The sequence below is a fragment of the Theileria annulata genome, chromosome 4 (genome assembly GCF_000003225.4).
Source record: "Theileria annulata chromosome 4, complete sequence, *** SEQUENCING IN PROGRESS ***".
Taxonomy (NCBI): domain Eukaryota; phylum Apicomplexa; class Aconoidasida; order Piroplasmida; family Theileriidae; genus Theileria; species Theileria annulata.
In genome coordinates, this window is record NC_011098.1 from 245199 (window position 1) to 258988 (window position 13790).

The following is a 13790-nucleotide window of genomic DNA, read 5'->3' on the forward strand; positions in this document are numbered from 1 at the left end:
TGGGATTTATTTTAAAAAATTGGGGTTAGCTCATGAAGCTACTGTAAGGGTTAACTCTTCTATACCTTCTATAACTGCTATCTTCGCTATTATCATTTAAAGAGGACCAGCTCTCAGTATATTCGTTAGATCTCGTGATTTCACTTTCTTCTTTACTCCAGCTATCTAATTCTTTACTTGTTTCATCCAATTCTTTACTCGAGCTATCTAATTGTATGGTAGAATCTTCTAATTGTAAGTTACTACTCTTTGTTTTATAACTAAAAGTTTGACTATTTGTCACATTATTGGTATATTTAGAGCTTCCTGTGGCACTAATTGTATATTTGGATGTTAGTGTACTACTAGTTGAAATCACAGTTGTACCTGAAGACGTTGTTGAGAAATCACTTAAACTTTCCTCATTTGCTCTGATAGTATGAATACTACTAGAACTCGTATCATCTCTGTTCCTAGATCCCTGATCACTTGCACTCAAATCATTACTACTTTCCCTTACCGTGTCACTAAAATTTGAAATAACATCAGAATCATCGTTTATGGTTTCAATTGGTTCTGACTTATCAGTTTCAACAATACTCGAGATTAGCTTTTGTTTAATTCCTTTGGTTTGATCGATATTATCGGAAGGATTTTTGATAATTCTGAAATTATCCATATTGTTACTCGTGGTTGTAAAGGAACTTTGGGTGATTATACTAGAAATACTACTTATGCTCTCAATTCTTAAGGTTGATTTCCTGCGTGTTGGTTCTTCAAGCACAGATTCATCACTCGGTGAGTTACTACTCCTTATTATACTGTTTATGTTGCTACCACTCGAACTATAACTTTCAGCTCTATTAACCTTACTTTTACTATCAACTTCAAATATACTTTCGTCATCTATTCCGCTACTTTCACTAATTCTTTTACTTTCTATACTGTTAATCAAGCTTTTACTACTTAACTTATCAGTGAGTTTCCTACTATCACCAATTCTACTACTTTGGAGACTTTTAATTAAGCTTTTGCTACTTGTAGTATCACTAACTTTACTAACAGGATCCGTTGGTCTACTACTACTTGATAATGTTTTTGTGAGACTACTTGCAGTTCTACTTCTTTGACTACTTATCAAACTTTGAGAGCGTCTTGACTCGGTCCTGTATATACTTTCACTGGCTGTTTTTTCACTGGTATACTCTGATGAATAAATATCACTTGTAAATAAACTACTAGACTCAGTTTCAGAAGACTTTATTTTAATAGAACTGGTTTTAGAAGAACTTGTTTTAATAGACCTGGTTTCAGAAGACTTTGTTTCAATAGACTTGGTTTTAGCAAAAGAACTGATTTGATTACTTGGTGATGGGAATATGTTAGCGCTGTTTTGTACATTAATATCAAGATTTGAGGAACCAAGTTTTAACGTATCCAGATTTGAGAATTTGTCTAGTTCACTGAGCAAGTTGCTACTGCCTTTATTTTTAATAATTTTGCTATTCAGAGGTAACTTTTTATTGACTACTATTCTACGGTCAGTACTACTGCTACTGAAAGTATCATCAGTATTGCTTAATGTGCTAAAAACGTCACTGGTACCATCACTTTTTGTATCTTTAATCCTTTGCTTGTCAACTTTAGATTCACTGGAAATTGAAGAGTTTGTCAGAATCTTCTTCAAGTACAAATTGGCATCGTTTGAAGTCATTTGGTTCTCGAAATCACTAGTGATGTTGGAATCTGTGAGTATTTTCTTCAAAATAGTACTACTTGTTAAAGTCCTGTTTAACCCATCACTATATGTTGAACTACTCAAAATGTTCGTCTCAAATCCAGAGCCCAGGGTATTAGTTAACATATCACTCACCAGTGTTCCTCCTGATAAAACCTCGCGAAGACTATTAGTAGTATACGATTTCATGCTACTAAACGTATAACTTGAAGAGTACTCGGGTCTGTATTTGGATCTTTTTTCCTTTTCAGTTGTGAAATCATACGAGTCCATCTTTAATACTTCTTCGTCATTCAAGTTTTCATAAAATTCTGACTCTTGAGATGGCATATCAGTCATGTAGTCACTAGAAACGTGATCACTTAAAACTAGGCTTTTGGATGGCCCACTAGACAATTGCAAGGTCGATTTAAACGTATTGAATCTTGATTTTGACCTATTGAATGTTTTAGTTCTCGTCTTGAGTGATCTGATACGCTGAAGCCTATCTTCATCTGCTTTACCCGTACCTTCTGGATCATACAAAACATCTGCAACATTACTTTCAAATGTTAACTCTTCAAGTGTTTTATTCTTTGAATTTTCTTCTGAATGTTCTGGCGATCTACTCCTCACCTTGTCTTCTACATTTGTTTGCAGTAGTATTATATTTCTCAGTGTTTCATCTATCTTATTTGCGTGCATGATGAGGAAGTATGTGCTAAAGAGGTTAGAGCACATTTCGAAGATTTTCAAGGCCACCACAAATATACTTGTACTTTCTCTGGAGTCTAAAAAGTCCAATTTATGCTTAATTACGTCGAACATATTCCCCGAGTCAATTGTGTTAAATCGTACTGTCCTTATTAGGATTCGGTACCCTCTTGGGATTTTGTTCTCCAACTGGGACCTCCATTCTCTGATTTGGCTCTTTATAATCTCCAAATTATCTTCGTTATTTGTATCTCGGTCGTGTACCATCTTAATATATCTCTTCAAAAACTTCTGTAATTTGTGGCATGCGTTAAAGTTCGTCACTAGGTTCTGGGCGCTTCTGTACATACTTATATAACGCTTCAGCTCCTCCAACATTCTATTCTCTATCATATTCACCACATACTCATTCTTTCTATGCCAATTTATATAATACACAATATTTTCTCCTTTATCTGGCCTGCCACACACATTTGATGTGATATGGCTGTTAATTTTACCGATGATTTTATGATAATAGTCCTTTGTTATGTGCATCGTTGGGTTATAAGGTACGAATGGGTACCAGTTATTTATATTATTAATATCATAGTCTAGGCTTGAAATATCTTTTCTATTCTGTACATTTAACCACAAATTCCTATCATTAAACAATATATTTATTGTTTGAAAATTTAACTTTTTAACTTCCCTTTTCATTTCACTATTCATACTTATTCTTCTACTATGCTTGGCATTGAAATCATATATTATCATCTCTCTAATATTTTTATTTTGTGGGTTAACACTTTCAACTACCTTTTCATCAACATTTGATGTATCTGATTGGATAAATTGTACAAGAAATGCATTGAACTTTTTATCCTTTTGTTGTCCAATTGCTGTGTAGACTTCGAAATTGGGGTTATAATTGATTAAAAAACTAAGAAACAAGATGCAGTGGTCTATTATGCTACCACTCTTCAATTTTAACAGAAAGTCTATTGTGAATACGTTTTGCAATCTTTTGTTTACAAACGGTATTGAATTTACAAAATGGAACATGTGATTGACGCTATCAACTGTCGGTGGTGAATGTATTGGTTGTACAAAACTACTTGGGAACATTTTATTTCCAAACTGATCATAGAAATAATAATAATCTCCAAAATATTCATTATTTGTTATCATACATATATTTCTCCAAATCTCAATTAATTTCTCGCAATCGCTAAATCCATTGTTACCTTGTTTCAAATTAGGGTTCACTGTATTTCGAATTCTATTAATATCCGATGTCCTATTTGGCACTATCAATGGATAAAACCATGCTGAAAATGATATATTTGAGATATTATCTTGTTCATTATATTGGTAATGGTATAGTCTTTTCGAGGTTGTGTAGACGATAGTTTCATAGGTTACTTCATATTTAAATGAGTCCATTAAATTATGCATTTTCTTCGTCAGTGGTCTGAGTGTATTTTTGTTGTAATGTACCTCATTGACTGTGATTTCACAGCTTCCAAAGTAGTTTAACTTTTCCATAATGTAACCCCAAACTGTGATTTTAATAGAGCCCATTTCAAGCAGTTCTTCATATGTTGTCACTGTCGGTATTGGTATGTAAATTTCTTCGTTATACTTCGGTCCAAGCATATCTTTACACAAATTTGTCCTCAGTGTTACGTTATTAAATGTAACTTCTACGTATGAATCTACGGACTCTTGTGTATTTGCCAATAACTGGTCAATGCTATTAATATGGACAATTAGGAGATGGCTTGAACTTGAGGTTCTGTTCGTACCTCTAAGTTGTCTATATCTAGGCTTTCGGTTCACGATCATTGTTCCTGTTACAGTCCCTAGGTGTAAATCTTCGAGCTTATCATTCCATCCTTCATACTGACTCTTAAGTTTGAGCCACTCTGGTGGGTATAGTCTACTACTTATATAGGGGTAATCCACAATCGATTCCATTGGTATTATTGCCACTCCTATACAATTTGCCGCCTTTGGCGCACTCCAATCCATCAGTTTTATTTCCAGGTGCGAGTTACACAGCTCGTTCAAGGTGCCTCTGAATACAATTTCTCCCAAGTTATCCCACTCACAGCTAAATGCATTTTTCACCGAGTGTGATAACAGTGACATATTCTTTAAATGCATGCTATCCGTTTTGAGTCTTATGAACACTCTGGGCCAGGGTTCTATTTCACACACAAATGGCACATACTTACCGACCTGGACGAAGAACTTAATGTTATCTCTCAGAATTGAGATATATTCGTTGTTATCACTTTGGAATGTTAAGGTTGTATCTTTATCCTTTTTTTCTTTATCCTCTTCCGCACTCTTAAATCCAACTCCCGCTTTAGATTTCTTCTTCTTCTTTTTCTTTTTTTGTGCCTTTTGACTTGTTTGTGTGTCATTACTTGGTGGATCTACTTTTGTAGTGTTACCTTCAGAGTCTTGATTTTCTTCTGCTTCAAACTCATCATCTTCATCAAAATCACTACCGCTATCTTCTTCTTCTTGTTGTTCCTTTTCCTTTTCTTTTTTCTTAGATGCTTTAATCTTCTTCATTTTCCGTTCCATTTTCGTTCTAAATATGCTATACCTCATCTTATCTAGTAAATTCCACTCATTTACGTATTTGTTGGAACTTTCCTTATTGTTAGGTGTGGAATCATTATTTACAGGACCGTCGTTTAGTTTCGATAAATGGAGCTGGAGGTAATTGAAGAGGAAGTATGTTGAAATAGCGTTGTTGATTTTGAAATTTATCAGGTTTATTTCAAAATCATAAAGTTCTTGGAAAAACAGATTAAATGACAGGTTACAGGTTATTTTTTTCTGATTGTCTATGTACTTATACATTGGTATTTCTATATGTTCATCTCCTTCTGCGAATTTGATAAGAAACTGGTCATATATACTCACAAGGCTATTGACTGTATACTTTTTACAGCTCCAAAGTTTTATTCTTAGTTTTTCATTTTCCAGGTCCAAATAGCTTCCTCGATACTCAAATGAGTGTGAACATTGGAAACTTCTGGACTGATCCTTTTCTATATCCTTCAAAACAGGTGTTCTGATATAATTCTTGCTCTTTCCTCTGCTTAAAATATAGTTTGAGCTTCCTATTTGTACTCTACATTCATCTCGAGTTCCTCCAAAGTCGAATTCTGCAAAACAGCTCAGGCTTTCGGGGAGCAGGTTAACTATTTTTAAATTAAACAGCTTGACGCTCCAACGTCTTGGATAACTCCAATGCCTCTTCTCTTGCGCATTACTTCCTCTTTCGTCGTATTGAATATTTAGTGAGTCTATGAAGGTATCGTATGTATAATTATTACTCCAGAGCAAATCATCATCAAAATTTTCCTTAATTTCACTTCCTTCAGCTGTCTGTCCCGAGGTTCCTTCCGCTTGGGCATTTTCAGTTTCATTTACGTTAGCTCCAGCATCTTGAACCTTAGTTTCTGCTTCATTCGTGACACCTCCAGCAGCATTAACGGCGTTCTGTGACGTATTCACAGCATTAGTTGCGGTAGCTGTAGCATTAGGTAACAAGTTACTTTGTTCTCCAAGCACTTTATCAATGCCTTTTAGTCCGGTTTTTTGTAAAAACTCGAATTTTTTGGCAAAAAACTCCTTACCTTTAGAGAACTCCATTATTTACACATTTTTCATAGGTTTTTAAGCTGTAATTATGCTTAATTTACATTTATTATGGCAATCAGTTGTACTGTGTGTTCAACTGCACATTTGGTTTAAAATTTACTAAAACTATAAATTTCTATAGTTTATTTAATATTATTTGACGGAAAACTGCTATATTACAATTTTAACGGTTTTAAATCGTCTGTTATCTGACGTTGTTACTATGGTACATTTAAATCGCGATAAATTCTACAATTTGGGGGCCTATAAAGTAGACTTTATGAGAATATATATTTCTCTGTTTTTAAAGAGACATTTTGGGAACATTTTGCTTCCCTTTATTTGAAAATAAATTTATTTTGAACATTTTAAGCACCACAGGTAGAGCTAGGTATACAAGATTAAAAATTAGTTTTTTTCTTTTATTATATAATTTGCTAATTGTACTGCTGTTGCCGGTGTTACTCCTGGAAGTTCCATTGCTTCCTGTATTGTTTGTGGCTTTTCTCTCGACAATATTTCTATCTCCTCCATCGACATGAATTTGAAATTTTCGCTAAAATTTTCATAAATTCCTTGTTAATTTTGTATAATTTAATATTTTTATAGAAATGTGTAAAATACTAACTGGTTATATTGTATATCTTGATTAATGTGTATTGTTCTTCCTGACATTGCTCTTTGGTATTGTTGATTATATCTTTTTATAAATGACGAATATTTAGCTTGTGCTTCAATAAATGATATCACATTTTCTTTAACATTATTTATCAAACTTTTAAGGAATTTGAATAAATTTTCACTCTCAATCTCCAATTTATTACTTTCTCTCAAATAATATTTAATTATACTATTCATAATATCTTCATTTTCTTCTTTATTTGTATAATTCAGGAGATAATTTATAGACTTAAGTTCATGATTAGAGAATGGCAGATTGAACAAATTGCTTGAGAATTTTTCAATAAAACTTTTAGTTTTCCCCGAATCCAATGATTCATCAAGTTTATCTACAATTTCTACGAACTTTTTACCACATTTTAGTGCATCCCAGGCTGTTTTAAACACATTACAGCTCCTATCAATCCCCCAATAATTAAGTGTATTAGAAACAGATCTAAGGCATAAATATAACTCAAACACCTTACTTTAGCACTGAAATTATAATTATTGATTTGATATACTTAGTCTTCATCAATTCCAACCTCTTTCTATTTTTTATAACTCCATACTTTATCCCCTTTATTAACATTCTTACATCACCATTATCTATCCTAAACATTATTTAGTTTTAAATTATTAATTTTCAAGTAATTTGGTACCTGTTTTGTAGTCTGTATTCTGATCTTGATGTGAACATACGGTATGGTTCACTTATACCCTTTCTAATTAAATCATCTATCAATACTCCTAATAATATTAATCCATAAAGTTTCCTTACCGATATATCCTTCATTTCTATTTATTATAAATTCTTCATCAACATTAAGACTTTTCAATGATGAATTTATACCAGCTATTATGCCCAAGCTTCCAGCCTCTTCATATCCTAAATTAAATAATTAGTAAAAAGTATATGAAATTCTAGATATTACCTGTAGTTCCACAGATTTGACCGGCCAAGAACATATTTTTAATTTTTTTTAATTCTAAGGTATATTTCAGATTTGTTGGATCTATCAGATCATATTCAACATCATAAGCTGGCGTTAATACTTTTACATTCTCCAACCCTTTTATATTTTTCAAAATCTCCAACTATACAAATTATATTAATACATTTGAGGAACCTGTGCTTCAATATCAAATGAACCAGATAATCCATTTGGATATATTATATCACTGTTTATACCCTCGGGCTCCAACCAAACTATGTGTGATTTTATCGACGGATGCTTCGTCACCTGCATTACAATTTGTATAGATTATAATTTAATACTTTGGTTGAAATTGAAGGACAATATCTTGGACCTAATCCTGACGTGTAATCCGGTAGGTTATGCAAATTATTCCTTACAATGCTACATTGTTTATAAATTTAGTTGATAGTTTTTACTTGTGTACTACTTCATTAGTTTGTGTTTTATAACAATTAATTAACTCGTTTTCCACTTTAAAATCCTCATTCAAGTATGAAAAGAACTTTGGATTTTCATCACTCTTCTGGACTTCCAATTCTTCATAATTTATACTTTTTCTATCCAGTCTTGCGGGGGTTCCTATTCACGTTACATACGACATAGAATACCTGTTTTGAATCTTAGTGTTTTAATTCCAAGTTTACTGAATACGTTACTCAAGTTATCTGATGAGGGTTCGAATTTTCCGCTAATACGGTTAATTCTTCCTCCTTTATGTCTAAACTATTGTTAAACAAATTTTCTTACGTTTCCTTAGATATATGGCAACGTCCTTTTAGGAAAGTCCCAGTTGTTAATATCACAGTCTTACTATTTATTATTTGTCCATCTTTCAATTTTATTCCCTTAACACTCACTTGATCTTTCACATCAACTATGTTATTAATTTCTAGTGAATTATTATTTTCACTAGTATTAGAATAATCCAAGATTAATTCATCTACTAGTGCTTGTAGGAAGGAGAGGTTGTTGTAATTTTCTAGTAATTTTCTGATGTTAATTTTGTATAAATCTCGGTCAATTTGAACTCTCGGGCCAACTACTGCTGGTCCTTTCGATGTATTCAAGCAACGAAATGAAATGGCTGACAAATCTGCACACATTCCCATTATTCCATCCAGGGCATCAATTTCGCATACCAGATTTCCCTTACCAATTCCTCCAATACTCGGATTACAGCTCAGTTCGCCTATTAATTAATTATGTAAAAATTGTTTTTAAAAATTTATATTCAGAGCGTTTTGTTAATAGAATCTCGTTACACATGTTCAGATCACAGATATGAAGGGGTAAAATGAAGTTTTAAAGATAAATACTATTTTTATACCTATTGAAGACAAATCTGGTGTTATTAACAGTGTATTTGCGCCAACTCTCGCCGCGGCTGTTGCAGCTTCGATTCCTGAATGGCCTCCTCCAACGACCAGGACATCGAATTTAGGGTAAGGAGGTTTTGCGATGTTAAAACTGTATACATATCTATAGAATAATAAAAAATGGGCAACATTCACTATATTACACAAAATTTTCATTAATTTAAATTTCCCAATTTATATACACATTTTACATTTTTATTAATTTTATTAAATACTTCATTTTTCAAATTATTGAAATTATTTTAACCACTATTGAATCCACTCAACTTATATCCAACATAAATAAATTTAAAAAATGAATTTACATAACTTATAATTGTTTATTGAAAATATATTAATATAATAAGAATACAATATAATTTTATGCTCCGTGGATACGTATTTGATCTGGAGTAACTAGATTTTCGCGTTCGAGAAACCTGACAACGTCCTGCCTTTTGTCGCCTTGGAGTTGTATGATGCTTCCATGTTCTTCGTGCATTATCACAGTTCCGTTACACGAGAATTCCTTCTTCAATGCGCGCACCATTTTCTTTAGGTCAAGGCTTTCTTCAAGGCCTTGGACAGTTGTCACGCTTTTACGTCCGTTACGTTGGTGGTTACGTATATGAACTAGTTTTATTGGTCCATCAGTATTAGTTTGGTTAAAGGGGTCTTTGAGACCAGGGGTATAATCAAGGAACATTACCTAAAAACAGAGTTAACATTTTGAAAAAGATTTAATAATAGATATTCGTAAAATAAATAAACCATCTGTTTATTTATCTTTTAAATCAAAATTTTAATTATAAAAAACAAATATAATAGTTTGGGATGATGGTTAACAATTGTAATATATTGTTACATAAGGTTAAATATTATTTATAAAATTTTATAGTGGTAATAATCTTACTTGGTTTGGACTTTTAGTGTGGGCTCGTATTTAATACTGATATTGTCTGGTTAAAGATATCAGATAAAAAGATAAATCGCAATTAGAAAAATATCGTTAAAATAAATCTGAAAAAATCAAATAAATCTGATTTAAGTGCAGATGCATGATGGGCCTCGAGCGACCCCCCACATCAAAAATTGAGCCAACAAAATCCCTCAACATCTGCTTAAATTACACTAAATACAGCCAATTAAAAAATCCATTACTTGAATCATATTTCAATCTACCCGTACACACAAAAAGGTTGAAAAATAATTTGTCTATATGTCATTTCTGATGTACTTATACACCTTCGGTACTTACGGATATCGACGTGATCTCCTTCTCCATCATTTCAATTCCCATTCATTCCCATTTAGAATTATTATCAGAGCCTAAATCTATTCAAATCTACACATTTGATTCATGATATTCTCAGATCATGATATTTATTTTACACATCTATTATTTCTCCTTATATTCATTTTATTTTCAGTTAGAATTTATTAATTACTCATTATTTTACATTTTATATTTTTCTATGTTAACACTCTATTTTTCCTAAAATCTTCCTCAATATAGTGTAAATATCTTTGTTTTTGTAATTATCATTTACTTTGGGTAAATTAATTACTTACACATTTTCTTCATTTTGAATTATTTTAATGTTTTATTATACACTTTTTTGTCATTTTATTTTTGGTGTTTTAAATGAAGTTTAATTTGTATTAATGGTCTTCGGTTTTGGAAAGAACAAAAAAAGTCCCGTAAAGGACGTTTCTAAAGCAAAAAAAGTATTTTTATCTCACAACAAGATTTTATATATTATTTTACCTTTTAATTATATACTCTAATTACCTTTTCAGACTGAGATTGATTTGGCTTTGGCCAACAGTGAGAATACACTGAATTACCTGACCAAGAAGCAGGAAATATTAGAGAATAAAATAAATGTAACCCAAAAATGTATTTAGTTATACAATTTTGTGTAGGAGTGTGTTAATTTGGCTTTGGAATGCAGTAAGAGAAACGATAAGGCAAATGCTCTTTCCCATTTAAGGAGGAAGAAACTACTTACAAATGAACTAAATAAACTAAGATCGACGCTTATTGCTCTTGAGACTCAGAGTATTGCTTTAGAGGGAGCTCAAATGCAACACATGGCTATTTCTGCTTTATCAGACTCACTACACGCACAAAAATATTTACAATCGTCTATGTAAGTTTTCACTATTAATCTTAATTCTCTTATTATTCATACTATTACTAGTATTATAAATATAATTTATAAAAGTATTCATTGTTACTTAGAGATTCTAATAAATTTGATGATTTACTTGATGAATTGGAGGAGAGTAAAGAAATACAGCAGGAGATACTGGACACAATGACTAGCAATTTATCCTCCAACCTTGAGGTAACTAACCCATCTTACATCATCCACTCATTATTTCCTAGTTTGAGGATGAATTAAACGAATTAATGCAAAACCAACCTAATCAACTAGATCAACTCAATCCACCCACTCACAATCTATGCAACAAACACACCGTGCCCAATAAAACTAACTTAAACTAATAATTACTGTTTTACATGTATTATACACTTGTGTAGAGTTGTTTTATAGTCTGGATGAGAGATGTATGAAAAATCAATAGATTATAAGTTGAAGTATGATAATGAGAAGATATATCAAGTACAAATTTGGGTTGATAAAATTGTCTTGGGTTCCTATTTTTCTCAGTAGTGATTTGTCAAAAAGAACATAATCAAAGTTTTCCTTGTCGACTCTTTTCCATTTTCCTTTTTTATAGAGGAAATACGTTTGGTTTGGTGCGGAAAAGAAGTCAATTGAGTAGAGGTAAAGTCCGAAGATTTTGCCTTGAATAAAATACATATTCAACTCCCTCAAAGCTTCAGTGGGCGTTCCTTTCCAAACACTTTTTCCATCGTCGTCCAGTCTTTGAACGGTAAGCCTATGAGGAAGTTTAATTATCTTGAGTTCAATTTCACCCAGGTAGCCTGTATGAGTTTGGTAGGAATTAATTACAGATTCTTTAGAAATGTCAATTCTGTTAAACCCCAAAACTGCTATTGTACATATGGTTATTAGTTCTATTATCATTACATATTTGTTTCATTCATCTATACATTGTTTCAATCATCTACATCTCATTTAATTCCTTGGTACCATTACTTGTTGTATCTTACTATAAGTTTGAGTTGCAACTCATGTATATTTTAAAATGTTCACATTGTTAATACCATCTTAGAAATAACGAAAATTGTTATTCTCTTTAATAAATGTGTAGGTTCACCTACTTTTAAAATATCCTTATATTCTAGAATTGTAATATAATACAATATATAATGTACGATTCATGTATCGAATATCTATAAGATTCGAAATTTGATACAAAATATTAAAATGAAATTAAAATAATGGAGATCATTGACAAATGAAATAAATATTTGATAAATCAGAGAATGCTCTTTTGTTGTGTGGCAGTGCAAAAAACATGATGTGTAAACACAACCAGTTATTAAAATTTTCATTTTGTTTTTAAATGTATTTACTAATATGAAATGGTAGATAAATCGGCCCATTCAGGCCTTGGAAAATCTCTCAGCAAGATTAAAACTTCGCTTTCAAACCGATTTAAGAAACCGGAATCCTTGGGAAATCCTAACCCTAAGACTTATAAAAGTGGATTTGATATTACGGAGTCGGAAATTCTAACTAAATCAAACAACGCTTTTATTGGTTCTGGCAACAACATCGAGCACCAAAGCGGGTCATCTTCGATTTTACCTACATTCGAAAATTTGAGGCTAAAATCTAACTATGAATCACATAACTCATATAATATGGAAAACTTGGAAAAAGATGAACTTGATCGAATTTGCAATGACTATAAAGATAAATACGGAACTGATTTCCTTGATGTTGGACTTCAGACCTACATTGAGGCTGTGATAGATACTAAAAATTTTCGAAATCGTTGTTACCAAATTTTATCTAAAAAACTAAACTATTTGAACAAGTATAATAATAGAATTATGCCCTTAAATCATCGCAATGACTCTCAATCAAACACTCCAATTAACAATTTATTCCCAAAACTTTATCAGAGTTCTGAGACTGATTCTGTTAAGGATGTTTTTCAAACACATAATATTTCCAGCTGTTCCATACACAAGAGCACTCAACATGGTACCTACTCAGATGTTAATTTACACTCTAGGGATCGAACTAATTCTCTAGATAAGCCTGAATCAGTTTATCACAGCGCTAATCCTTTGGGTAATGTATCTGATTTTTCTGAGAAGTGTTCTTATGATAATTTACTGACTCCTCAGAAAGTGTACAATAGCAACAATGATCTTAGTAGCTTTATAAACAAGTACAATTATTTAAATTCCAGCTCCACCAAGAAGCTTTACGTTGGAGGCAACAGTGACAGCTGCCGATTTGACGATGAAAACTCTGAAATTGATACCGATCACGCCATTTTAAGTTATAATCAGAAGCTTGAATTGTTGAAGAGGATGGGCATTGGAAACGACTACATTGCTAACAAGCTTTGTGACAAGTTTGACAGTACATTTAACAGCAATGAGTTGAAGGATATTAAGGAGTTTAATTTGTTCTATAAACAAAATTTAAAGCATCAATTGGACTTGAATCAGCAGCTATCTTTAGATTTTTTACAATAAGATTAATTTTTTATTTCTCTATTCTCTATTTATTTTTTCGTTGGGCTTTGTTATTGTACAAAATAATGTAATAAATCTTTTTTTGAACT

The 13790-nt window shown here is 32.0% G+C and overlaps 6 protein-coding genes across 6 annotated transcripts, besides 1 other annotated feature; 2 read left to right on the forward strand and 4 right to left on the reverse strand.

Moving 5' to 3' along the window:
• Positions 1–25: 25 nt before the first annotated feature.
• TA09225 (uncharacterized protein) lies at positions 26–6067 on the reverse strand (the record flags this gene model as incomplete). The annotated part of the gene is made up of 1 exon (XM_947721.1): positions 26–6067. One exon carries the CDS (start codon positions 6065–6067, stop codon positions 26–28), a length of 6042 nt encoding a protein of 2013 aa, XP_952814.1.
• A 396-nt stretch (positions 6068–6463) lies between these two features.
• On the reverse strand, positions 6464–9227 carry TA09230 (glucose-inhibited division protein a-like protein, putative; the record flags this gene model as incomplete). The annotated part of the gene is made up of 12 exons (XM_947722.1): positions 6464–6611; positions 6684–7172; positions 7204–7329; positions 7378–7465; positions 7497–7604; positions 7651–7813; positions 7846–7959; positions 7995–8076; positions 8112–8274; positions 8304–8413; positions 8443–8884; positions 9023–9227. The coding sequence occupies 12 exons, from the start codon at positions 9225–9227 to the stop codon at positions 6464–6466; spliced, it is 2238 nt and encodes a 745-aa protein (XP_952815.1).
• Positions 9228–9432: 205 nt separating this feature from the next.
• Positions 9433–9756, reverse strand: TA09235 (translation initiation factor (SUI1 homologue), putative; the record flags this gene model as incomplete). The annotated part of the gene is made up of 1 exon (XM_947723.1): positions 9433–9756. The coding sequence occupies one exon, from the start codon at positions 9754–9756 to the stop codon at positions 9433–9435; it is 324 nt and encodes a 107-aa protein (XP_952816.1).
• A 959-nt stretch (positions 9757–10715) lies between these two features.
• TA09240 (endosome sorting protein (SNF7 homologue), putative) lies at positions 10716–11458 on the forward strand (the record flags this gene model as incomplete). The annotated part of the gene is made up of 4 exons (XM_947724.1): positions 10716–10778; positions 10851–10937; positions 10977–11203; positions 11296–11458. The coding sequence occupies 4 exons, from the start codon at positions 10716–10718 to the stop codon at positions 11456–11458; spliced, it is 540 nt and encodes a 179-aa protein (XP_952817.1).
• Positions 11459–11635: 177 nt separating this feature from the next.
• Positions 11636–12109, reverse strand: TA09245 (uncharacterized protein; the record flags this gene model as incomplete). The annotated part of the gene is made up of 1 exon (XM_947725.1): positions 11636–12109. The coding sequence occupies one exon, from the start codon at positions 12107–12109 to the stop codon at positions 11636–11638; it is 474 nt and encodes a 157-aa protein (XP_952818.1).
• Positions 11642–11701: a sequence feature (1 probable transmembrane helix predicted for TA09245 by TMHMM2.0 at aa 137-156).
• A 461-nt stretch (positions 12110–12570) lies between the features above and the next one.
• Positions 12571–13701, forward strand: TA09250 (uncharacterized protein; the record flags this gene model as incomplete). Its single annotated transcript, XM_947726.1, has 1 exon — positions 12571–13701. The coding sequence occupies one exon, from the start codon at positions 12571–12573 to the stop codon at positions 13699–13701; it is 1131 nt and encodes a 376-aa protein (XP_952819.1).
• Between the last annotated feature and the right edge of the window lie 89 nt (positions 13702–13790).